At 44.6% G+C, this 27,770-nt stretch overlaps 1 protein-coding gene across 4 annotated transcripts in view; it reads right to left on the bottom strand.

The window, feature by feature from the left end:
- Positions 1–17,143, bottom strand: part of LOC123616273 (stimulated by retinoic acid gene 6 protein-like) — a 44,404-nt gene extending 27,261 nt beyond the window's left edge. Inside the window, exons 1-5 of one of the 4 annotated variants that reach the window (XM_045515217.2) lie at positions 17,031–17,143; positions 16,453–16,608; positions 5,127–5,202; positions 3,263–3,363; positions 1,058–1,188 (exon numbers count right to left, since the gene is read on the bottom strand). In XM_045515217.2, coding sequence (XP_045371173.1) covers positions 1,058–1,188; positions 3,263–3,363; positions 5,127–5,202; positions 16,453–16,472 — 328 coding nt within the window. In that variant the 5' untranslated portion in view covers positions 16,473–16,608; positions 17,031–17,143. Of the gene's footprint in view, positions 1–1,057; positions 1,189–3,262; positions 3,364–5,126; positions 5,203–16,452; positions 16,913–17,030 lie in introns of those variants that run through there. The other 3 variants (XR_006724215.2, XR_006724214.2, XM_045515216.2) reach the window with 3 other exon arrangements.
- Positions 17,144–27,770: the final 10,627 nt, after the last annotated feature.

Here is a 27,770-nt window from a genome sequence, read left to right as displayed (position 1 = left end):
GGGAATGTCTTTCATGCATGCACACAATAGACCCTTTCTGGTACCTCTTCCATGCCAGGCACTATTGAGATGAAGACTTGGTCCCTGCCCTTGATTAGCTCACAGTGTGTTGGGCAGAAACAGACAACATAAACAAACAAAAATCACTGAGAGGTAAAGGACCATAAAGTGTCCCACATCAACACAGAAAGCAGCGATGTGCTGTGTTCTAAAACCTCTTGCAAACTGATGTGTACTTTATACACAAGACAATGATAATATTAATGCTGCCACTGACTAGCTCTGAGATGATCTAACAGGATCCAGTAAAATCTAATTGGACAAGGTGGCCTTTCCTAAGTGTCTGCTTTGAGCTGGGTCTTGGGCTAGGCACTAAGGACACAGGAGGAATGAACAAAGACTGACCATGTGTTGTCAAGGACACAGAGAAACTGAAACTCTCATATACCAATGGTGGTAATCTAATACGGAACAATAGCTTGGAAAACAGTTTGATGGTTCTTAAAAAGTATGATCTACTACATGGTCTATATAATCCAGCCATTCCCCTCAAAGGTATTTACCCAAGAAAAATAGAAATGCATAAAGGTGCATAATGCTCATAGCAGCTTTACTTGCAATAGCCAAAAACTGGAAATAAATCAAATGTCTATCACCAGGTGAATGGATAAACAAACCGTTGTTATCTCCATATGGTGGAACACTACTCAGAAATGAAAAAGCAGTGATTTCTGATACATGCTAATAGGTGTCAATCTCAAAACCGCTATTCTGTGTGAAAGAAAACAGACCTCCCTCCCGCACACAAAAAATCACAAGTTCATTCTGATGATTCCATTTATATAGTTGTCTGGGGATGGGGGGTGGTGACAGGATAGGGGTGGGAGAGAGTAAAATGGGGAAAAGGTTAACTTCTTGGGTTCATTATCTTGATTGTGGTGGTGACTTACAATCCACAAAGGTCATCCCCTGATCCCAGAGAACCCCTGCCATGAGGTCTCTGAAAGCACGAATTTCCATGGCAAAATTCCTAGCAGGTATGAGGTAGCCCACGTACCTTGGGCCCACTGCGGGACCTGCAGGGGCTGGTAGCCTTCTGAGAACAAGAACATGACCTTATTGGCTGTGGCCCCAAAGGCGACTCCATAGGACCATCGGTTACTAAAAGTGCCCACGAAGTCCAGAGGTCTGTGAGTCAGAGAAGCAACGCGTGAAACCAAAAGGTGGCTCATTCCCACAGTTCACCTCCAAGTATCAACCCCACTCTGAGGGGGGATTCTTGGGCGGTGGACTATTCATTTCAGCTGACACATCCTGAGGCCCTCTGTGCTGATTCTGGGGCTAGGCATGGCTTCAGGGTACTGAAGCTCTGAGTCTAAGGGGACACAGGAAGGACATCAGGAGCCATGACAGTAAGCGAAATAGGATGAGTCTCATCCACAAGAGACACAGGCAGTATGACTTGGGGGCCAAAACTAGAAGTATGTCCCAGACAGTGGAGGTGCCTGCCCCACCCCCTGGCCATGGTCTATGAGAGTTCTTCTTTCCAATATCCCTGAGAAGGTCTGTGTATCACTGGCTGTGCTGGTTAGATGTGATCACACCTTCCTGGCCACAGCTGACTGGACTATGGGTGATGACTGGACTTTGGATGAGCCAGTCAGATGCCTGGTCTTCTATTCTGTCTGAGGACAGGAGCCAGTTAGCTGTTAAAATTCTGTTCTGGAAAGTCATGTCAAGTTGGGTCCTTCCTGGGGCTCCTCAGGGCCAAGTTCATGTCTAGGCTTTAGTGATTGCTCATTTAGTGAACCATAAACTCCTCTGGGGTGGGAGCCTAGCACAGGACCTTGAAAAGGGTAGGTGCTCACTGTACGTTCATGGACACGCACTTTGTTGAACTGAATTAGATTCCAATCAATCCCACCTATAGGAATTAAGTGCTACTTGAGACTCAGTTCACCCATCTTTAGAACAGAGATGACACCCCAGCTCTGCTCGTATCACAGAAACACTGTGGATGGCAAATGAAGCGCTGCTTTATAAACTATGAAGTGCCACGCACATGCGAGGGGGTATTCATGAGTGAAGGGGTGAGCCAAAACTACTCAGAAAAGCAGGGGTTTGGATAAGAGGGTGACCAGAGAGCAAGCAAACTGTGCCATTATCCATTTAACTCAAAGCAGTTTAACACGATGCATATAGGGGTCTCACTTTACGAACTCCTGCACTAGGCCCTATATCCAAATGCCCAGGACAGTCTGCAGATCTTCTTTATCCACCAGCCTCAGTCTCTGTGCTTCAGCCAATGTGCTTAGACCTGGCAGTTGGGGTCTGACTGCTCTGATGGGCGGGATCCAGAACGTCTGCTACTTGGAGCTGGTATATGTGGTCCTTGGACATCGCCGTTGGCTTTTCTCTCACCCTGAAGCCCGGGTCACCCCTAGCCTCTGCCCTGACATCCTGGCTTCCCCTCCCTTCTCCAGAGCCCAAGGCTGAGATCTCAGCATGTTCATATCCATGAGTCTGCTGAGGTTATGACACTGGGGAAATCAGAGCAACAGCAACGAGACCTGGGTTAAAACTCCTGTCGCCTGGTAGCTCTGTGGCCTTGGGCAGGTTACTCAACTTCTCTGAGCCTGAGCTTACTCATCCATTACAGGAAGATAGCAACTTCTGCCATGCTGGGGTCCATCCTAGTCATGTAGGCAAAGCAAATGGCTCAGTGCCTGGGTCACAGTCAGTGTGTGACAGATGCTAACTGCATCATAACTATTATTAATTAGAAGGTGATTAGGCAGAGATATGAACAATTACAACTCAAGGGAAAATGTAAGGGGAGCAGAGACTCAGACTGGCAGAGCTGGAAGGGCCCTGAAAGCTCCCTGGCCCAGCAGGCTCTCCTGGGGCATGACACCTGCCTCCATCCCAGCAAAAAAGCTTCTTGCCACCAGAGACAGAGAACTCTCCCTGCTCCTTCCTGGGGAAGCCATGGTGCTGAGTGTGGGCAGGCCTTTCTCATAGTGAGCTGAGCCTTCTTGAAATGTCTTAAGTACATCTGGGCAGCTTTGGGTGCTGAGAGCACAATGGCTTGGAAGCCAATTTTGCACTCTGAGCTTTGGGTGGGCTAGGGCAAGGAGGGGCAGGGCTGTCCATGGTGGGGTACAGGTGCGTGGGGAGGGAACTGGGAGCTGTCCTGGCCTTACAAATGGTGTGGGCCCCATTTGTACCCCAAGCGGAAGTGATGGACCTCAGCTCAACTCACATGATCATTCCAAAGTGGTTCCCCAGAAGGTGAGAAGTGTCATCTCTCTGCCTACAGTGCTCTTGTCTTTGGAGAAGGGACAAGACCAAAATGATGAAAAGCTGTAGAAAGAGAAGATGAGTCTGTCAGAGGGATATTTATCCTCAGCCTGTCAGTGCCCTTGTTAATGGAAAGTGTAGGGGTGAGAAGAATGCTTAGAGCATCTGGGACTCAAACTCCAGACTCAGGGAGCTGGCTGAATGCACCCGTGAGCTTCCAGAATATTTTGTGTTGCCCTGAACAGACGTGGGTTCAAATCTATTCTCTCCCACTTTCTGGCTGGGAGGGAGACAACTTCTCTGAACCTCAGTGTTCTCATCTGTAAAAAAGAGGTACTACCTGTCAGGTTGCAGATCCTTCTTTGCTTCTTACTCCTGTGGATTCAGTCATATTCTCATAGACTTGATGCCCCTTTCCTCACTTTCTTTTACTAGAAACTTCCTGAAAATGAACTCACTTGCTGTTCCCATTTTCTCATCTCTCACTTGTTCTTCAACCCCCTAACCTGGCTTCTACCCTCATCATGCCACAGAAGCAGTTCTGGCCAAAGTCACTAATTACCACCTTGTTGCTCAATCTGAATGTAAACTCTAAGATAACTCTGCTTGACCTCTCAGCAGCATCCACAGCACTGACCTCTTCCTCCTCTTAGAAACGCCCTCTTCGCTACTCTTCCATCAACCACGCTTTGCTGGTTTTCTTCCATTACTTCTCAGGCTCCTTTGCTGGATCATTCTTTACCCAACTACTAGATGTGAAGTTCCTCATGGTTCAGTCCAAGGACCACTCCTCTTGCTCTCCAAGCCTCTCTTTCTTGGCAATCTCATCCATGCTCATGCTTTCAGGGGCCACCAAACACACAGGAGACTCACAAACTTGAATCTGCAGCCCAGACTTGGTCCAGAATTGTACTTTCAACTACATGATTGGCAATTCTTTTGAATGTGTTGAAAGCATCTCAACTTCAGTATGTCTTAAATGGAACTCATAATTTTCCTCTCTGCCCTGTTCCTTCATCCACACCAAACTTGGAGCTCTTCTAATTTCCCTTAACAAGTGAATGGCCGGTACCACCATCCATCCAGCTGTGCAAGTGAGAAACCCAAGAGTCACCCTCAGCCTCTCCCTCTCCTCTCCTCTCTATCCAACCCATTACCAAGTCCTATTGCTTTTACCACCTGAACTCTCAAGTCAACCACCATCATCCAGGAGGAGGTAAAACTACCTCACTCGGACCCCTGCAACCATCTTCCAATTGGTCTCCCTGCCATCTCTCTTGCCTGCCTCCAACCTGATCCCCACAGTGCAACCAGAGTGATCGTTTCAACACATAAATCTGACCCCACCACCCCAAGCTGGAAACACTCGAATTACTTCCCGCTGTGTTTAAAACAAGGACAAAACTCCTTCACAAGGGGACTGGCCCTGGCCCTGCTCACCTCTCCAGATACCTCCACCTCAATTCTCCATTCCAGCTCCTCTGGCCCCCTCAGCTCCTCACCCTCCACCCCACGCTCCTTCCCCCGACAGGGCCTTTGCGTGTACTCTCCTTTCTGCCCAAAATGCTCTTTACTACATCTTCCAACAGACCTTAGCTCTGTCACCGCTTCCTCAGAAAAGCCTTTTCTTATTCCCCTAAAAGTCAGTGTCCCTGACTCTTGGGGTCTTCAAAGCTTTCTTCTGCCTGTGTTTTTGGTGCATAATGTAAAAAAACAAGTCTCTGCTGACCTATTCAGACCCCTTTGGGAGCCTGTGTATGGGAGCAGCCCAGGTCTCCTTCTATACCCTCCTTGTCCCTCCCTGCCCCTCCCCTGCCTTAACTTACTGATGGGATGAGGGAGTAATGGAGGAAGAGCTCCATGTCCACTGAACTGGTACAGGTGCCATTTAGCTGCCTGGTACTGAAAAACAGCCAAAGAACACATTCACATCATCAGTCACTGCTGCGGTCAGTGACCCTTTAGCCTTGAGGATCACTGTTAGGAATTTGGCTTGATAAATCTTTAGCCAGACTCATCAATAAAAAAAGGAAGAAGGCCCAAATCAATAAAATCAGAAATGGAAAAGGAGAAGTTACAACTGACACCACAGAAATACAAAGGATCATAAGAGACTACTATGAGCAACTATATAACGATAAAATGGACACATTCCTAGGAATGTATAATCTTCCAAGACTAAACCAGGAGGAAGTAGAATATATAAACAGACCAATTACCAGTACTGAAACTGAATCAGTAATTTTAAAACTCTCAACAAATAAAAGTCCAGGACCAGATGGCTTCATGGGTAAATTCTACCAAATGTTTAGAGAAGAGTTAACATCTATCCTTCTGAAACTATTTCAAGAAATCGCAGAGGAAGGAACACTGCCAAACTCATTCTATGAGGCCATAATCACCTTGATACCAAAAACCAGACAAAGATGTCACAAAAAAAGAAAATCAAGGGCCAATATCACTGATGAACATAGATGAAAAAATCCTCAAAAGATACTAGCATCCTAACTCCGGCAATACTTTAAAAGAGTCATAAACCATGATGAGGTGGGATTTACCCCAGGGATGCAAGGACTTTTCAATATCTGCAAATCAATCAACGTGATGCAGCACATTAACAAACTGAAGAATAAAAACCATATGACCATCTCAATAGACACAGAAAAAGCTTTGATAAAATTCAATATCCATTTAAGATTAAAAACTCTCCAGAAAGTGGGCATAGAGGGAACATACCTCAACATAATAAAACCCACTTATGAAAAATCCACAGCTAATATCGTACTCAACAGTGAAAAGCTGAAAGCATTTCCTCTAAGATCAGGAAAAAGACAAGGAGTCCCACGCTTGCCACTTTCATTCAACATAGTTTTCAAAGTCCTAGCCACAGCAATCAGAGAAGAAAAGGAAATAAAAAGAATCCAAATTGGAAAGGAAGAAGTAAAACTGCCACTGTCTGCAGATGACATGAAACTATACATAGAAAATCTTAAAGGTGCTTCCAGAAAACTACTACAGTTCCTCAATGAATGTGGTAAAACTGCAGGATACAAAATTAACATACAGAAATCTGTTGTATTTCTATACACTAACAACAAGATATCAAAAAGAGAAATTAAGGAAATAATCCCATCTATCATTGCATCAAAAAAAAATAATAAAGTACCTAGGAATAAACCTACCTAAGGAGGCAAAAGACTTGTACTCTGAAAACTATTAAGACATTGATGAAATAAATTGAAGATGACACAAACAGATGAAAAGATATACCATGTTCTTGGATTGAAGAATCAATATCGTTAAAACGACCATACTACCCAAGGCAATCTACAAATTCAGTGCAATCCCTATCAAATTACCAATGGTATTTTTCACAGAAGTGGCACAAAAAAGGTTAAAATTAGTATGGAAACACAAAAGAACTTGAATAGTAAAAACAATCTTGAGAAAGAAGAACAGAGCTGGAGGAATCATGTTCCCTCTCTTCAGATTATACTACAAAGTGATAGTAATCAAAACAGTATGTTACTGGCACAAAAACAGACACACAGATCAATGGAACAGGATAGAAAGTCCAGAAATAAACCCACATACTTATGATCAATCAATCTACAACAAAGGAGGCAAAAATATACAATGGAGAAAAGACAGTCTATTCAGTAAGTGGTGCTGGAAAAACTGGACAACTACACAAAAGAGACTGAAATTAGAACATTCTCTAACACCATATACAAAAATAAACTCAAAATGGATTAAAGACCTAAAAGTAAGATCAGATACTATAAAACTCCTAGAGGAAAACATAGAACATTCTGACTTAAATTGCAGCAATATTTTTTTGGATCTGTCTCCTAGAGTAATGGAAATAAAAGTAAAAATAAACAAATGGGACCTGATTAAACTGAAACCCTTTTGCACAGCAAAGGACATCATAAACACAATGAAAAGACAACCTACAAACTGGGAGAAAATATTTGCAAATAATGTGACTGACAAGAGATTAATTTCCAAAATATACAAACAGCTAAAATAGCTCGCTTGGTCTCTCGCTCTCATGCTCTCCCTCTCTCTCTTGCTCTCACTCTTGCGCTTTCTCTCTCTCTCTCTCTCTCTCTATATATATATATATAAAGAACAACCCAATAAAAATATGGGCAGAAGACCTAAATAGACATTTCTCCAAAGAAGACATACAGATGGCCAACAGGCACATGAAAAGATGCTAATATATATGTTAATTATTAGAGAAATGCAAATCAAAACCACAATGAGGTATCACCTCACACTGGTCAGAATAGCCATCATCAAAAAGTTTACAAATAATAAATGCTGGAGAGAGTGTGTAGAAAAGGGGACCCTCTTACACTGTTGGTGGGAGTATAAATTGGTGCTGCTACTACAGAGAACAGTATGCAGGTTCCTTTAAAAACTAAAAATAGAGTTACCATATGATCCAGAAATCCCACTGGCATATATCTGAAAGGAACTCTAATTCGAAAAGACACATGCACCCCAGTGTTCATAGCAACACTGTATACAATAGCCAAGACATGGAAGCAACCTAAATGTCCATCGACAGATAAATGGATAAAGAAGATGTGATACATATATACAATGGAATCCTATTCAGCCACAAAAACGAATGAAATAATGCCATTTTCAGCAACATGGATGGACCTAGAGATTATCATATTAAGTGAAATAAGTCAGACAGAGAAAGACAAATATCGTATGGTATCACTTACATGTGGAATCTTAAAAAATGATACAAATCAATTTATTTACAAAAGAGAAATAGATTCACAGACAGAAAACAAACTTATGGTTACCACAGAGGGGGAAAGAGGAAGGAATAAATTTGGAATTTGGGATTAATAGATACATACTACAATATATAAAATAAACAACAAGGACCACAGGGAACTATATTCAATATCTTGTAATAATCTACAATGGAAAAGGATCTGAAAAAGAATAGACATACATGTATAACTGAATCACTTTGCTGAATATCTGAAACACTGTAATTCAACTGTATTTCAGTTTTTTTAAAAATGTCTTAAAAGATTAAAATTGAAACACCACAAGAACAAAAATGACTATTAAAGTGGGAATTACTGACAATACTATCCAGAATTACTGAAGGTTAAGACACGTCGGTATTCATTTGCTGGCAATCAGCATAAGGAGGTACAACCGTTCTGAGGATTAATTTTGCAATATATACCAAGAAACTTTCAAATACAGTGATTCCATTTCTAGGAATTCTACTAAAAAATTACACACTAAGGAAATAACCAGAGAGGTGTCTGAAGACATGTTATAGAATGCTAAGATTCTCACCCTTCCTTCTTGCCTCCCTTCCTCATATGTGTGTATAACATTTTAAACGTAATTTATGCTCACAGAAAACATTCAAAATGTTTACAAACGTATAAAGTAGTAACTAAAAGCCCCTTCTCCTTCCATAATTATTCATGTTTAAAACCTGTAGTTTTAAGCAAAAATGGGATTAGACTAAGCTTGATTTCTTCATTTAATCAATAAAGGAAAGGAATTTCATTTACTAAAGAAAGGCAATTTCTCACATCAGTATATACAGACCCATGGAACTCTTTTGGCCGGGTGACCCTGCCTACACAGATTCGCCCCCGGGCTTGTTACCTGCTTGGAAGGCCTGAGCCAAGACTTAGTCTGGTAGCAGCAAGAAACAGGTGAGCTCAGTGAGGGCGGGGAGCGTCACTCTCTAAATAAGGGGTCCACGGCTACAGAGTCTGGTCCCCTGGGCTATGCTTCACTCCAGCAGCCACTGCTGGGAACGGATGAAGCAGGCACTGAAGCCAACCCACGTTAGAAGGCCACAGAGACACACTTCTTAGTCTCTGAGACTCATACTGCATCCTGGACCCAGGGCTGGTGGGACAGATCTGTTGAGGGGTGAACAGCACATACAGGGCAGCAGCAGAACAGCACCCCCAAAATGAAGAAAATCCTATTTTCCACTGACGATAGCTTGGAACTGTGTTTACAATATACTGTTATGTGAAAGAAAATAGTAAGGTAATATGATCCCAAATTGTGAAATGTTGTAATCTCTGGGTAGTGGGATTTGAGGTCATTCCAAATTTTAAGAATGATTTTTTTCTGAAATTAATGAGGGTAGTGAATAGATGTATTTTGTGCAGCTGCTTAGAACAGTGCTTGACACAAAGCAGGCGGCAATCAACACAGGCTGAATGAATGCAGGGGCTGCCTTTGTAACCAGGGAAAAGACTGGATGTTGTCCCAAAGCAATAAAACGCCATTCTGAAGGGAAGTTGCCATGAATCAGCATAAAGTGAAAACATACAAGATCTGTTCTGTATAGAGCATTAATTACAAATATTTCATTAATTAAAAGAGATTGAAAATAAGATGTGTGGGCAACTCCAAGCAGCAACATACAGCCAGTGCATCTAGAGCATAGATTATCCGCACTCCCAACTTTTTCCAACACCCCCATGCTGATCGCCTGCTGGGTGTGGTGGGGTGTCTCTGTGCTCCCACAATTCTTCTACTTCCTTTGTTCCTAACATTATCACTCTATATAAGTTAAACATATGACAATAGCTTTCATTGATGACATCTCTTTACTGTGTGTCACTATGTCCAGGGAATTTTGCTAATTTGTATTACCTTATTTAATCTTTACAAGAATCTTGTGAGGTAGATTGTATCACCTCCTTTTCCAAATGAAGAACTGAAGCCCCAGGAAAGGCAGAAGAGGCTTCCTAACTTGCCCTGGAGGAGGCGAGGCTGGCAGCCAGGCTCCCCCGCATATCACCATCCTCCCAGCCCCCGCTGCTGGCTCACATGGAGCTCCTAGCGTTCACTGACCTTCTGGGCTGTGGCTGACTCATCTCTGATCCCAAGTCCAGCCCAGCACCTGGCACAGCCAGGCTCAGGACCTGTTTGCTAACTTCCACGGGAACTTCCCTCAGGAAGCTGAGGTCCTGAGGCAGCCAGTGAGCAGAAAACATCACAAAGTCCAGGACTAGTTCAGGTCCAGCTCAGGGGGCTTAGTGAGCGGGGCACTGACCACGTTGGGAGCAGCAGAAGGGAACTTGGTTCCCACTACTGAGCGCAGTTCTCCGGGAAGGAGGCTGGGAAGGAGGAAGAGGTGTGTGTGGTGCGTGCGTGTGTGTGTATGTCTGTGTGTGTGCGTGCATATGCACGTGCGTGTGTGCCCATCCATGTGATGCTTCCAGCAACGCAGCAGCCTGTGTGCTGGGGTGTCTGATTCTGACCCAGCCCTGCCCCACCTTTGTGAATCCCATCAGTCCCCTAATACACAGCCTCCCACAACCCTGCCTTGGGGTTGGAGGCAGACATAATAGTGTGCTCAGGCTGAGCTTCGGACTTGATGTCACATTATCAGGAATTTTGCAACCCAGTTGTTAAACACTACCACTGGCAAAAAAAATTATGTAAGTGTATAATTTTGTAAGTCTATAATTAATATGTAAGTGTAAAATTATGTAAGTGTATAATTAAATAAATTATGTTAAAAAGAAGGTAGTAAAGCCTCAAAACCCATCACTTCCTAATCATTTTGCTACCTTTTGCTATGATCTATGCTCTTGGGGTTATTTGCATCTGTTACATCTGCCCAATGAAGATGCTACGTTATGGTGTGTGCTACTACTGGGCCTCAGAATGTTTACACCAGGGAAATGAGTGAGCACTACAAATCAGGCTTTAATTTACTGTTCCGCTGATTGTCTAGAAAATTATAGACAAAATGTTAATGAGACAGATTAAATTTAAACGTACGTTGTAGCCGTTACATTGCGAATAGCAAAAAAAACAAAAAAGAGGAAATATTCTTTCAGAATTTAAAACTCTTACCCCATTCATCCAAAAAGTAGTTTCCGGCAATTGACAAATGAGTGGAGTTCTGACTTAGCCTTACCTCCACTGTTTCACGTTTGTCTTACTCATGAACGTAAATAAAAATATCAACCAACATTCATGGCAAAACTATGCTCACTGGTCAACTGCGAGCTGGCTGGCTACATACACAAGAGTTCCACAAAAACCAATGAAAGCATTCCGTGAGATTTAATTGGCTCTGTGGAATCTGCAAGAATGATCATTGCATATTTTATTATTTGTAAGCTGTGTGTGATACATCTGTTCTATCAGTACAACCATGTTAAACTTACGCACACATATGCAGACTTTTTTCAGGGAGTGAGTTATTACACACATCCCGGCACTGGCAAGGTGGGACGCTGGCTCTGGCATGGTCAAGAATAATGTGGATGCCTGAGTTTGGAGACCTATGTCAGTATAAACCATGCTTTAGGGGAAAGACAAATTTAGTGGAGAGAATACAGGATGGGGCCAGTGCCTGACTCTAACCCTCTTCAAAAGCTCTGCAAATGAGGAGGCTGGATCAGATCCGTGTTTTTTAGTTTTGTGACTATGAGTCAAAAACACATTATAGTCACAACCCAGTTCAGACATGTGGGTGTGCAAAACAAAAGTTTCATGAAACAATAACCTGAACATGCACAGTGATCTCCGGTACCTTTATAATTTGATTCAATCCTATTCATCTTGTTCTCCATTCAATTTTGTAAAATGCTGGTCATAATCACGAAATTAATTTTACAACTCACTCAAGGGTCTCAGCTAGCTATGTGTAAAAAACGACAATAACTTGACAACGAGGTGATTGCTAGGGTAGAGCCTGTGCCTCCCTGAGGGTCTCTGACTCCTGACACCTGCAGTCTTTGCACTGCAGTGTTCCTGGACACCAGGCCTTGCTCTGATGGACAGACAGCAGGTGAGGACATTTGGAAACTCTTTAGCTCAGGCCCTCATTGTCTTTCTGGAACTGTCACACAGTCTCCTTGATCATCTCCCTTTATCTGTTAAAAGGATAAAGTTTCATTGGACTATTTATTGGTCTTCTCCTGATAAGAAGTTGTGAAAGGTTTTTCTTCACCTGTTAAGTAATCCGTCCAGAAAGCAAAGGTTCTGTGTTTTATCAAAATAATTTCCCGGTGCTTCATGTTATCTTAATCAGATCTTTGATTATTTAAGAGAACGGAATCATTTAATTTTAAAAGAGCTAACTTTTGCTCACAACTATGTAACCATTTCTATTTGTCAGTGATCATTCTTGCAATTCCACAGAGCCAATTAAATCTCACGGAATGCTTTTATTAAAAACTTTTATTGTCACTTTGGTTAAACAGATAACTAAGTATTGTTTCTTAGTGACCTGCGATCCTTATTTAGTCAAGTGTCTAAACCTTTTGATATTTTTGACAAACTTCCCCAAATCAAACTTTAACTAAAGTCTTCTTGACATAGAAGTCACTTTGGGATTTTCCAGAGAGCCCTTGGAACATCTCAAAAGATCTTTCTCCTTAAAAACAGAGAGACAGAGGCTTATTGACATGTTAAATTACATGGGAAGCACGTCAAATAAGAAGTAATACTAGGCTTTCTTCATGCTGTATTCGTATAGGTATATAAGCGTTCCGGAAATTGCATAAATTCCTAAAATTCTGATGTCTGGTATAATCAGTCATAATTCTAGTTATATAATTCTTAAAATGTCTGTTACAGAAATAACCAAATTTCTTTGTCAATTGCATTATAATGAACCTTAATCAGATCTTTAACCATGGCCATTTTAAGTCTTTTGTCATTCACAGAAGATAGGGTTTTACTCTGACGTTTTTACAAAAGTGTTTGCAAGTGTGCTTCATATTCAAGGAGATTCATGGAAAGGACTCTGGCAAGCACAGGCTTCTGATTACTCTAAGATCATAAAACTGAACTGGGTCTAAGAATTTCCAGAACTGATGGAAAAACTGGATTCAAGCAGAACAAGAATCAGTAACAGACTGGATGAACTGATGGGGATGATGATAATTTTTATGACTTTTTGTCTGAAACATTGCTGGTTCTTTAATGTTTTTTTTTTTCAGGTTAATTACTTTAATGTTAATATTAAGGAAACTTTTTCCTCTTAAGCTACCTAGGAGTTAGAGCAATTTGGCAAAATATACCTTTGTGAATAAAGATGAAACAGTTACTTTTTCTCCTGACCTGATCCCTCCAGAATTTTGAAGCTTAGTGAATGTTCTTTATGGCATTATATTTATTTACATAAGTTAATAAGAATCTGTTCTCCTTGTAACAGGATACAGTTGGAAACATTGAAAGCTTTGGCTGGAATGTCAGATTTGAGAAAATGCATAGAATCAATATGATAAGACAACTTTAAGTAAATAAGGTTGACTTTATAGAGACAATAGAGTCCCTTGGAAAAACAGCCTGGTACCTTGCTTACAGGATTCCTGACAGCCTTACCAGGTGAGAAAGGAAGGTCACTTCCTGGCAGGTACAGGAGCCTCAGGATATTTGGGGGACCTCAAGAAGAGAGGAATTAACTTAAATCTCTAAGTATTACAGGCAAAATGTGATGGAAAGTCTTTGGCTTGGCTTCCTGGGCTCAAGACGCTTTTAAAAGTTCAGTCTGTGATTCCTTATGAAAAGTTCCAGTAAAGAAGATTTAAAAGAGCCTATAACGTCAATTGCTATTCTTGTTAAACCTATGTAAATAATTGGGTCAAGTTCATTGAAACTAGACTATTTTGTGAACAAATTAGTTTTCTTTTGGCTATCTTTGATAGAAATGGGGTGATTTTAGAAAAATTATGTTTCAGTAGAAACTATAATACACACTTCTAGATATTAGATTCTAGTTCTGTTAATTGTCTTCGATGTTTCGTTTTTTCACCTGTAAACTGGACTGCATCCTGAGTTTCAGTTTCCTCAAGTATCTGGCTATAAATCTCCAAACTAATGTTTCCCATTTTCTCCCATCTTTTCGACTTGGAATCACTAAGAACAAAAGCTGCTGCCTTTTTCCCCGAAACCCTGCAAACTGAACGTGAATGGCTTGATGTAAACTTCAGAGAAGTCATCACACCAGCTCTCACTGAGACAATAGTTGTGCCTATTGCTGTGTGGGCCACTCAGAAAGTGTACCTGAACACCTGATGACATCATCAGAGACATTCAATCTGCAAAAGATGTTTTTGACCCTAACACCTAGAAATTTTCTTGACCAGCTGCCTTCTGGGCTCACACACTGGTTAAGAGTCTGCTCCAACTATTAAGCTTTGGTGTTCTGTTTCCATAGAAATGCCTCTTATGAAATACCTGATTGCCTGCACCACACAGGCCTACCTCTGGGAACCCGCCTGTGAGACCACCTCCTAAAACAAGACACAGCTCTTTAACTGAACCAACCGAGTCTCAGTACTGAGACAGGTTCAGTCAGACGAAGCAAGTTGTTAGCTCAGCTTCTGGACTGTGAAACTGTTTGAGACGCTTCAAAGGTGGGATGAAGGAAGGCAGAATCTGTTACCCTAAGATGCGCCTCTTCAGCATAAGGATTATTTTAAGATGGTTGTTTTTAAGAAACTGTAGGCAGACGAGAAGCTTTGAAAATTGAGCAGAAGTTCCCCTTTTGTAGGAGACATTTACAGGTACAGGGGAAATCTCCACTTGTAAATCTACATTTGGGATCTTCTTTACTGTACCAAAAATGGTAGATAAGGTAGACAAGGTAAGATGACCCCATCTCTAGAAACTCTTACCAATGCAGAAAACAATGACTTAAATCTGCATAACGACCTTACCTTTGTTTACTGTACTTTTCCTGTAACCTCCTATAACTGACTCCCCACCCCCAACATCTTCTTTTGTCTTTAGCTGAAGGTGCTATTTAAGGTGACAGCTTCAGCCATTTGGGGGGGCTACTCAGTTTTCCTGGGTACCTCCCATGTACACAGGAGGTGTACATGTTATTAAACTTCTGTTTGTTTTTCTCCTGCTAATCTTTTTATCACAGGGGTGTTTCAGTCAAGAATCTAGAAGGGTAGAGGCAAAATTATTTTTCCACCCCCAACAATCACATCTATCGAAAGTCTAAACAGATAACACTAGGACACCAGAAAGTGATGGTTCTATTTTGGAGTAGCCTTTTAAGCTCTGGGATCATTTAAGATGAAGTGTTCAAGTTTAAATGGTTGAGTAACACTGACATCTGGACACCCTCAAAGTCCTTTCACATTCTCCTCTCGTATTTACAAAGCTGTGGGTTAGGTAGGACAGGGGTTATTACACCTGATTAACAGATGAGGAAACTGAGGCTTTAAGATTTGCTAGAAACTACAGGGTCAGGATTCAAACCCAGGTCCTCTAACACCATGTCTGAGTCCTACCCACTCCACTCCAAACTGAAGACGAACAGAAATATTTTCAGTGACTCGGGAGCCAACCCATAGTTCCTTCCTCTGTGTCAGCTGCCCACAAATTAGCTAAACTATGCTTTCCTCCCAATTCCACGAATCACCAACAGTAAAGAAGATAGTTGCCAGGTTTCTCAGAAAACTAAAAACAGAACTACCATATGACCCAGCAATTCTACTCCTGGGTATGTATCTGAAAAAAACAAATACAGTAACTCAAAAAGATACATGCACCCCAATATTCATAGCAGTGTTACAATTGCCAAGATAAGGAAGCAACCTAAGGGTCCATCAACAGATGATCAGATAATGGAATGTATGGACTGGAACTAAGCCACAAAAAAGAACGAAATTTTACCACTTACAACAACATAGATGGACTTGGAGGGCTTTACGCTAAGTGAAACAAGTCAGACAGAGAAAGTCAAACACTTATATGTGGAATCTAAAAATACAAAAAATTGGTGAATATAACAAAAAGGAAGCAGACTCACAGACATAGAGAACAAACTAGTGGTTACCAGTGGGGAGAGGGAAGGGGCAAGACAGGGGTAGGGGAGTAGGAGGTACAAAGTATTAGGCGTAAAATAAGCCACAAGGACATATTGTACAGCACAGGGAATGCAGCCAATATTCTATAATAACTATAAATGGAGTGTAACCTTTAAAAATTTTGAATCACTACATTGTACACCTATAACTAGTATTGTACATCAATGATACTTCAGTTAAAATTGTTTTTAATTTTTAAAAATTAAAAAAAAATAGAAGACAGCTGGCAGGAACACGTGGTTGTCCAGCATGACTTGTCTTAAGCCTGACTCTGACTCACCTTGCGTTTGGGAAAAGCATCTTGCTGGAAAAGCACGCGCTGCCTGCAGCCCCGGTGGGCAGCCTGCTTCTCTGGATTGTTCTTTGGGCTTCTCTGGCCTCTTGGTGATGACTGCTTCTGATATTCTGATGTTCTGGCCAGTTCTCTTCACAGCACCTAAAAAAAAAACTCAGGGAGAAGGCAAACATCCAGTCAAATATTTACCAGAGAAAAGACAGCAAGCGGGTGGCTTTCTTCCTTGTTTGGGAACACTGCTGGCTATTCTGCTCTCCCGCCCTTCTCCGGCTTCCTCACGCAGAAGCAGGAGCTGCCCCCCTCCCTCCTCCCTCCGGGACCCCTTCTGTCTCCTCCAGCCCCCGCTGGCTGTGGCCACTGGCTCCTTGAGCTACTGGAGCTCCGCCCAGCAGTCGAGGCCCCTTCAGCTAGCTGTAAAAATGATTACAGGCAATAAAGTAGGACTCTGCCTCAAGGAAATAAATTAGGAAACCAGGACCACTGGCTTCAGGTATCTCCTCGGAAACAAGGCCATTTGCAGGGAGAAGGGGCTGGAGACAAGTTCAAAACCAAACCCCACCCACGTGGCAGAGCTGGCTAGCTGTCCACCAGGAATTCCTGCTCCCGGGTCATAAAGTGAGGCTGATGCTGGCAAGGATCTGCCCAGCCAGGGGCCGTGCTCCCCAGCCCAGCAGGAAGTCTCAGAACAAAAAAACGGGACCAAAGCTCACCAATGGAATGTGAGCAGAGGTGGCGTGAATTACTTCCGGGCCAAGACAGTTAAGACGCAAGTGTGTCTTTTCTGGCTTCTTTTTCCCCACCTACTGGTTTAGGACTCAAAGGCCCTAAAGGAAACGGGATGGAAGAAACCTGGGTCTCTGAGCCACCACGTAGAGGAAGCTGTCCTCTACACCAACTGTTCGTGAGCAAGAAACAAAGGTCTATTGTGATAAGCCAGCAATGTGCCGGCTTATTTGCTGCAGCCACTACAGTGTTGCCCTGGCTAACGCAGCACAGAATGTGGAGGAATTGTAAGCATCAGGGTCCAAGTCCTTAATTTTAAGGATAAGAAGATAGAGGTTTAAGGAAGGGAAGTGTACTAACAGGACTGGCCAAGCCTCAGAGCTGTGCCAAGGGCGTGAGCATCCATGCTGGCACCACGTGACTCTGCCCCCGAGCACAGCTGACCGGATAGAGGCTGACTGCCTGACCCAAGAGCAGACAGCCACACACCACATCGATCTGTCACCTAGGATGGACACTCTGCCCCACAGGCCATCCCTTTCTGGAGTCTGACCTTGAGACATAGAACAAGAGCTGAGCATGCGTCAGGGGGACCAAGAACCAAGTAACACCCAGAGAGATGCAGGAACCTAAGGAATCATCAAGTCCTGATCAGGGCAGAGCATGCCTCTTGCTGCTGAGAAGGTGTTAAGATTTCCCAGTTACCAGAATGGCCCATGGATTCTAAATGGCCACCCTGTTTCCAAATGATCTTCCAGGGCCAAATGGGAATGGGACCCCAGGTGTCCTTGTCTGTCAATTCCCTGCATCCATCAGCTCCCAGGCCAGCTCATGGCACCACCACACTCTCATCGCCCATGAGTTCTCTGTGGCTCCTCCCCTCCTCTCACTGCATTCACTCTGTCTCTGGGTAGTTCTTACCTAACTTTCATCTGTGTGTCAGAGAGTTTGTTCCTCTTTACCCTTGTGCCAGCTTGGAGCTGCTGTTAAGAATGGTGAAGCCACAACATGGAAAGAGCCTGGGTCCCTGAATCAATGCTTGAGGAGACTAGGAATAGCCATTTAAGAGCTTACATAAATAAGGAACAAACTTCTATTATATTAGAGCCATTATACACTTCGGGGTTTGTTTGTTAACAGCAGCTAGTTCTTATTCTATCAATACAACATCCTTTCCATCCACAGGGCTCCTGCCCCAGCTCCAGCCCTCACCACCTCCTGCCTGGACCATCACAAGGGCTCTCTAATGGCCTTTCAGCCTCCAGTGTCCACACTCAGTGCAGAGATGCATCTCCCTAAAACACAGCTCAGATTTGCCGACCATCCTCCTGTGGTCTGCACTCCCAACTCTGGCTTTCCAAACCCTCCAAGAAGTGGCTTTGACCCTCTTTTCCAGCCTCATCTCCAGTGGTTTCCTGCACATCTATATTCTTTTCAAAGTTGCTAAACATGGCCTTTCATGCTACTCCGGCTCTTTACAGAGCAAGGAACAGAGATCCACTCAAGTCGCCTTGAGTTAAAGGGGTTTCCTTCTACTCCCCAGCAAGGGCTGGGGCCCAGCCTGGGAAGGTTCTGGAAACTGAGACCGCTCTTGGGAAAGGTCCCTCCCCATCCCCATGGCCAAGGGATCTCTCTCGTCTTTCTCTTTTTTGGCCTTTTTCTTCAATCTTTCCTCTCTCTGGCTCAGCCCCTTTGCTTCCTTAGGGTTTCTGCTCTCTCAGGGCTTCAACTCACCACCCTCCTGACCCTAGCTCATGGTATCCTTTCTAGCTCTCTCCCAGGGCTCCCCCAGTCCTAATGCTGAGACAAGAGACCTGCCCAGTTCATCTTCCCCGGGTGGGTCTCAGCCAGTCCACGCCTTCCTGTCTTTGGCTCAGTCATACACCCTTGTATCAGCTTGCTGGGGCCGCTGGAACAAAGTACCACAAACTGGGTGCTGAACCAGAACTTTATCTTCTCACAGTTCTGGAAGCTAGAAGTCCAAGATCAAGGTGTCCGTAGGTATGGTGTCTCCTGAGGCCTCTCTCCTTGGGGTGCAGACAGCTGCCCTCCCACTGTGTCCTCACAAGGCCCTTGCTCTGTGTGCGGGCATCCTGGTGTCTCTCTCTCTCTGTGTCCTAATCGCCTCTTCTTATGAGGACACCAGTCAAACTGGATTAGGGCCCACCCTAATGGCCTCACTGTAATTTAACTACCTCTTAAAGGCCCCGCCTCCAAATAAAGTCACATTCTAAGGTATTGGGGGTTAGGGCCTCAACCTATAAATTGGGGGGGGAGCACAATTCAATCCATAACACCCCTGGTCTAATCCACTCCGATGGAGCAGGAGGGGGTCATGGAGGTGGTGAACAGGCACCATAACTGACAATTCAGGCCACTTGTGTTCACCCACCTCGACCCCTCAATCCTGCATAGACAGCCCCTCCCACCTCTGCTTCTCACCACCAGTTTTGTTCATTAAGCCCCACCTCAAGCACAACATCCCACCTGCAGTGTCTCCTGATCACCATGGTGTAATCTTATTGGCTTGTCCTGCATTTCTTTCATGGTGCACATTTAGGCCTTCTTTATTTGTTCCTTTAGCACATATCTATGGAGAATCATTCTGGGGCAGCGGTTCATAATGTGGACTCTGGGGCCAACGCCACCATTTACTACCTGTGTGATGCTGGCCACGTGACACTGTTAACCCCTTTGATCCTTGGTTTTATCTGAGATAAGCTATACCTACTTCATGGCATACAGGATGAAATAGGCTAATATAAATAGCGCAGGATGATGCCTGACACACAGTAAGCACTCAGTGAACATTAGCAATTACAGGGGACCTATTCTGTGCCGGGCACTGACTGGGATGGGGAGCACACAGTCACATCCCAGTTCACCATGTCCACGTCCCAGTGCCATTACTGGATCACAGCAGCTTGGAAACCATGACTAGATCTGATGCAACATGACAACTGGGATACAGGTGAGGCCCCATTGATGCTTGTTCTCAAAATTGAAAATGATGAAAGAGAAATACAAGGATCAGTCCAACAAAACTCTCTTACTGGACCCCTAGGAACAAAGAAGCCCCGTCAGTGTGTCCCCCTGAAAGCAGGCCCCCTCCTTCACAGAAGGAGCAGTTAGTTTTTGGTGCATCCCCATCACACCATCCACAGAAAGAACTGCAAAGCTCTTCTCCTTCGGCCACATGCAGATGCCATCACTCCCGGGATCACCCATCTGCCAGGGGCTTCCTGGCTCCACCACCCAGGTTTCAAACACATGCTTTAAATTCTTGGGTTCTCATGGTGGTTTCCCTCACAATTCTACAATTCCTCTCTCATACCATTAAGGAAGAGTTATTGAAAAGGCCACCAATGGCCCTGGGGTGTTGAGAAGGCAGCCACGTCACAGTGGGAGAAAAGCTAAGACTCTTGTTCTAAATGCTTATGCTCAGCAGTTTCATCCATGGTAATAAGGACCCATTTCTAAGTGGCCACCATGCTCCAGACAAGGCCCCTTGAACCTGGAGACAACCCTGTGTGAGACACTTCACTTCCCTCTCTCACGCTTTCTCATTTCAGTGTCGAATCTAAACGGAGAACTTGACATGTATTTGTAGATCATTTCAACATTTGATTTCTGTCTGCCATTCTAACCTATGCAAGCCTTTTTTGAATATTGCTTCTTCTAGCCAATGCTTTGGGGCATTTGAATACTTTTGCTGAGTTCATCCAGGTTATTTACAAAAGCATTAAAGAGAACAGAGCCCTATAGCACTCCACCAGAGACCTCTTTCTAGGAGCCATGCAACGGTGCTACAGTTGACAGAAAGTGAGGAAGAGATGACTGAGTATACCAGAATCCAGGTTAGGAAGACTTACTCTATTTGAGCCCTGCATTTGGCAGGGTCCAGAGTTCTGGAGGCAGGACAGAAGGAAATTCAGCAGTGCATCACAAAGGCCATGCTTGTCTCCCAAGTGCTGACCGCTTATCACAGGACAGCCTCGATTTCTTCTATAGACACTGGGCTTAATTATTTAATTTAGAAACAAGGAACCCAGAAGACTCAGTGCAATTTCTTCCTTAAGTAATATGGTTGGCTTTCTGGAACAGGTATGACCCTTGACTAAGGACAGTATTTCTTATTTAGAAAAAAAATGAAACTATCCTATATTCCCATCCTGTCCCCCTTCTGTCACAAACAGCTTTGGCTCCCCCTGCTGGCAGAATAAAAACAAACTCCTTTGCTGGGCAAATATTCTGCAACTTTTATGATCTGGCCCCAGTTTATCTTCCCAGGCTAGTCAACTCTGGAAAAGTCCACAGGAGATCTTGACTCACCTCTCAAGTGCCATCCACCTCCCCTCCTCCCCCATTCATTCAGATCACAAGATTTACAAAGTACCTGTGTGCCAAGAAGTATGGTAGTCCCTGAGGACAGATACCCTAGAGATACACCTTGTGCCCTCTTCCCAAGTTGGTCAAGATCCTGTCCTAAGCACAGTGTCCTCCCTGGGGAGGTTTTGGTGCTTTGCAACTTATCACAGGTGGAGTGCAGAGAAAGAGGGAAGAGATGACTGCAGCAGGAGGCAGGCTGGACAAACTGCTGGGACGGGGCTGAACAGGTACAGAGAAGAGTGGCAGACCAGACCCTGCAAAGGCCATTTCTGGAGCACTAGGAGGGGGACCCATTTTAACCAGAGGCCAGCCATGCACAGGAAAGGGGTCCTGGCCTGGGACACCCCCTGAGAAGGACTCTGACTTTGAGCAAGTCTCTTCCTGCCCTGGGCTGCTGTCACCCCCTCTGTAAAGTGAGGCTGTCAGAGGTGGTCTCTAAAGACCTTGCTCCCGACCTGACCCAGCTCAGATGTCACCTCTGCAAAGCTTTCCCTGATCTTCTCACGGACCCCATTACTTCAGGCAGACTCACACCTCTGAGCATTTGGTGATCTGCTGTATGCATTTCTGTCCTCTCTCCTCCAAACTGAGGGCTCCTTATCCCAGCACTTCTGCTCATCTGAATGATTAGGAAATACTATATATATTGAAAATGAATAGGAAGTCATTTTTAGCTCCCTGCATTGTCCACAAGGTGGCAGTCTGCACAGGTGGCTGCTACACAAACCTTCCATTTTGGTGGAAGCTCTGGGAAAAGAGACCTGAGGAAAGAAAGGAGAACCATGAAGGACTCTCCTCAAAGACTTACCCTCTGGCTCATCAATGCGTAGGTACTGTCCCTCTCTCTCCACCTTTAAAGTGCCAGTCTCAGACAGCAATGCAGGCCTGAGCTACCAGGGCCAAGTCTGGATCCCAGGCTTCTCGGCTGGCTGGGCAAGCCTGCGATCCAGCTCTGGCCGGGCCTCCTGGGCCTCCGCACCCCTCCACTGGCACTGCAGCTGCGCAGGGCCATCTTCTTGCTCCTGCTGTGCCGTGTTCTTGCTGGGCTTCCTGGCTTCAGACACACTGTGCCCTCTCTCTACTGTCCTTCCAGGTAGAATCTGTTGGTTCTTCAAGACCCATTTGAGTATTGGCAAGGATGTGAAGAAAAGGGAACCCTCAAACACTGTTGGTGGGAATGCAAATTGGTGCAGCCACTGTGGAAAACAGTATAGAAGTTTCTCAAAGAACTAACAATAGAACTACAGATGACACAGCAATTCCACTCCTGGGTATATATCCGAAAAAAAATACACTAATTCAAAAAGATACACGCATCCCAATGTTCACAGTGACATTATTTACAATTGCCAAGATATGGAAGCAACCTAAGTGTCCACCAACAGATGACTGGATAAAGGAAATGTGGCATATACATAAAATGGAATACTACTCAGCCAGAAAAAGGAATGAAATGTTGCCATTTGCAGCAACATAGATGGATTTGGAGGGTATTATGCTAAGTGCAACAAGTCAGACAGAGAAAGACAAATACTTTATGACATCACTTATATGTGGAATCTTTAAAAATACAACAAACTGGTGAATATAACAAAAAGAAGCAGACTCACACATGTAAAGAGCAAACTAGCAGTGACCAATGGGGAGAGGGGCAATATAGGGTGGGCGAGTAAGAGGTACAAACTACTAGGTATAAAATAAACTACAAGGATATATTGTACAACACAGGGAAGACAGTCAATAGTTCATAATAACTGTAAATGGAGTGTAACCTTTAAAAATTGTATATAGATTTTAAAAAGACCCAATTGAGAAAGCACCTTTTCCAGAAAGCCTCCTTGACTCTCCCACCCCTCCCCCCAGCACTCTTCTGTAGTTCTGCTTACTGCACTGAAATTGCTTCCTATCTGCTTCCTTTTTAAGTGCCTGGCTTGCTCATCTATAGCCCTCCTCCTCCTTGCACTGGCCTGGGGTAGGCTGGCCCTCTGAGAGCTTGTTGAATAAAGAATGAAGCAACGAATCTATGAATTAGGGATGTGCTGTAGCAAGATGAATGGAGAGCCTGCCTCTTCCTAACAGGGGAGTCATTTGAGAATGAGAAAAACACCTTATTTTCACGTTGACTCTGGTTCAGGAAGGGACCGAGTGCTCCTTAGCACAATAAAGGCACATTATTCCTTTGAAAGGAGGAGGGCAAAAGGCCTGTTAAAAGAGGAAAACGCTTTCCTCATGTGAGACTGGGCTGCATTGCCTTCTGAGAGTGAATCTTCCCTCTGGCAAGGTGACTTCTCCTCCAATTATTTATAAGGACACTGATGGCAGCTATTTTACTCTGCTGGCAGAAAAGGGAAGTTCCAGGGGCTTCTTGCCTCCTATAACAGCCCTTTTTACCCCACTGTCACAGAACAATGTTGGGATTCTGCCAGTTGCCAAGTGTGTCTAGTCAGTTCCGGACCTGGAGAAGTAACCACAAGGTGGGTTCACTGTGACTGGAACGTGGGCCCTGACCGCCCTAAGCCCTCACCCTGACCGTGGGCTCCAGTGGACCACTCTAGTAAGCCCACTCCAGGTCCCTCTGGAGGCAGCTTAGAGGAAGATTTCTAGAATTGTTATAGAGTACTTCTTCAAGGGGCATGGCCTCCCCTTCCAACAAGGGGCTCCATGTCTGGGTGAAGTCTGAACCTGGATAAGAGACCACGGCTCTCTTCTGTGGTGACTCAAATCAGCTTTTGGACATGAAACCCGGAGTTTCTCCTGTTGCATAGCACAAGAAACATTTTAGTAGGAGGCCCATCTATTTCATTCCTAGGGACACGGTGACAATTAGCCAAGGCCAAAGATCCCTGCACCTGCTACGTCTCTGGCGGCTATGTCCTTGCACCTGGCCTCTGCCCTCCCGGGATCCCATCATCCCCAGTGGATTCAAGGAGCCCGTGTCGATGGTGGCATCTCTCATTTCATTTTCAGCAATGTCAGTATGTCATTTTCAGCAATACCGACAGAGGAGAGCCACCACAGAGCCTGTCCAGGATACTGCTGAATTTCCCTATGTTGTAGGGAAAGGAAAGTCCTCTGGGCCCCCTTGGGGAATGGAGTGGGTGGGTGGGTGTGCAGGTTGTCAATAATAAATCTTTCCCAATACTTTCCATAAGCCTTTCGACTCCTTCCTTTATAACATGCTAGGGAAGATGGTCATCACCGAGTCTCAGCTTCACTCAAACAGCTAAGTAAACTACAGCTATTCACGACTGCACAAACCAACACCTTAAACCCATAATCTCAGGTCAGGCACTTGTATCAATAAATTCAAGTCTTTACTGAATTTATTCAACTGGCCTTCCTGGTCTAACACCCTTGGAATCTACTCCTGCATATATTCCCTAAGATGCTGCAATGTAATTTCGCAAAACCTGGCCACTTTTCCCGTGCAGAAGCTGCACCTCCCCGGATCAGACTGGGGAGTCTGCCTGTCCTGCTTGAGCCTGTGGAGCTCTGGTGACAACAGCGAGTCTGGTGGCCACAAGGAGTGGTTGGGCTAGGTCTTGAGGAGAAAAGGCATCCCTTGCAAGGTCACTGTCCTGGGTGACTGTACAGCAGGATCCTGAAGCAAGGTGAAGTGAGTATTCCCACACATAATTGGCAAGCGGCTTCCACTGGCAGGGGAGGCTTAGAACAACTCAGAGGCTCAAGACTCAGCCTCACTTGGGGCCGCCCTGACATCCACATTCTAACTCTCAGGTTCCCACTCCTTCCTAACTGACAGCCTAACTTTCACAAGAGAGATTGACAGGCTGTAAATTCAATGCATACTGTAATTATGCAGCCCACACTATTACATTGGATGTCATTTTCAGCAATACTGACCCTGCAGCTGTAAGAAACAAATTTATTATTTTAGTAAATAATTTATATAATTATTGGCGCTTATGTCTAGTTAAGGTCTCTGGTTCTCTGATCATGATCCATCTTTGAGGGTTGTTTCCTGGGACCATTCCTGGTAACTGATAGATCACTCAGGGTCTAATCAGGTTTAAAAAAAAAAAGGAATTTCACATAAAGAATTGCTGACTGGGTAACTTGGTGGTAGCAACTGCAGGAAGCAGCTACCACTATCAGGGCTAGAAAAACAAAGGGAAAGGCTGGAATTATTTACACTTTGTAGCCTATAGGATGAGCCCTTGGAGCTGAAACTCAGACCTCTTCCGTGGGTGGCTGCTTGCCTGGTGTCTCTGAGCTGGGAGAAGGGGTCCCATGGGGCTGGGCATGCAGCTCTGGATGGGCCTGACCTCCTCCATCCCATCGGCACCATGTGAGCCCCGGCATCTCCACTCAGCTCTCAGCCTCCCAGCAGCTGCTCTCTGCCGGGCCTCCAGGGCTCACCCTGCACTTGAGCAGCTCAGGATCAGCCAAAGGTTGAAGGGGAAATTCCACACACACTTCCGTCGTTCCCCCTCTGTGGTTCCTCCCTCTTTTATATCTGCCTCCCCTCAAAATCCAGGTGCCTGAGCCCTGAATTCTGATCTCTGCCTCTTCTGTCCAGCAGACCTGCCATCGGCTTGGGCTCCACCTCTCCGCACTGTGGCCTGGAAAACCTCCCCAGCAAGAGTGCTGGGGTAGATGCGGGACTCACACTGCATGCTCCTCGCTCAAGGAGCACAGCCCCATGTTGGAAAATACCATCCAGTGCCTGCACACAGAAGTTTTATTTATTTGTCCAGGTTTTATCATTGTTTACAGCAGGAGGGCAAGCCCTTCATCATTTTACTCTGGCTGCTCAGCATCTGACACCCCTCTGCATCATGCTGTGTCCTCCCTTACACAGTACTGAATTGAAACCTGTGCCTGTACAACTCCCACCCCTCACTCGCGGGGCTTCCTTCTGGAAACCCACCTCTCCTTCTACCCAGGATTGGCCCAGCAGAGGCCTGGAGACAGGCATTCCACACTCCCTCAGCCTAGATGGGGGCCTTCCATGCATGGCCTGACCGTTATGCTTGAGATTCAAAGGTCCAGCTTGTTTATGGAGACCTCTCTGCTCACACGAGCTCCTTTCCTCTGCACCAGGAGCAACTAGAGGGCAGAGGATGCCTGTGGTTCATGTCTACGTTCACAGGAGGAGTGAACAGACTGGGACATTCACACCCACATCAGCAGCTGCTGGGCATGTGTGCGTCCACCTAAGTGGGGCATGAGCCAGCCTGCCCTGGGAGCCCCGGGGAGCAGAGGAGGTAGACATTCACACTATGGGAGCTCACATTTGCCACTGGGAAAATTCATCTCCACTTTTCCCCATAATCCTATGAGCCCACAGGTGTTGCCCATGGTGTTAACCGGCACTCAGAGAACCTGAGTTCACTGGGCTATGGGCTTGCAGGGGATTTTTTAAAAGAAATGGATTCCAGGCAACTTCAAAGCTTTGGAATGTTTTCTCTGCCCAGATACCACAGGCTCAGTGCTGGGAAATAAGTCTTCTGCTTTAATTCTCAAAGAGTCATACTTACAGAATGCTCTTCCTACTACTTAAAAGGCACAGAGATCATTGTAAATGTGCCTCTGTGATGGGGTATCCCAAGCTGCACTGAGCACAAAATCAGTTTCATCATTATAACACCGTTCAGTTACTGTACTCTCAGTGTTTGCATAAAAGGCAGGCAAATCATTCCCGTGTACATTTATTCACCAATCACAACCACGTTTTGCCCCACCTGGGTCTCAGGGTCAGGCACTGTTCTGTGAGAATATGGGAATCGTTGGCTCAGTTTGAGGGACTTAACGATCCTCACACCCAATCCCTGATGTTTTGATCCCCTCCACACTCCTTGCCAAGACTCATCCTTGAACTCCTCCACTGACAGGGAGCTCACTATCTCTGGAATCTGTTCTCTCCTTTGACAGCCATGCATTTGAAAGTTTAAACCTACTAGGAAGGATGTTTCTGAAAAACAGCATGGAGCCTCTCTCTTTTGTTTTTAAGTCCTGCTTTGTTCCACTTAACATTATGAGTGTTTCTTTCACACCATTAAACAACCTTGGATTTCTGCACATAAATACAACCACATATTTACAAAAATGTCATCCACTAGATGTGCAATTTCTAATTGCTATTTCACTAAACTATCTTACAAGCATTTTTTCATTTCAATTAATCTATAGCTCCTTCCTCAGTTTCAGGTGCAGACAATCCTCTATTG

The sequence above is a fragment of the Camelus bactrianus genome, chromosome 4 (genome assembly GCF_048773025.1).
Source record: "Camelus bactrianus isolate YW-2024 breed Bactrian camel chromosome 4, ASM4877302v1, whole genome shotgun sequence".
In the NCBI taxonomy this organism is placed as follows: Eukaryota; Metazoa; Chordata; class Mammalia; order Artiodactyla; family Camelidae; genus Camelus; species Camelus bactrianus.
The sequence above is the reverse complement of the archived record's forward strand: the minus strand, read 5'-3'. Positions and strand labels throughout refer to the sequence as shown.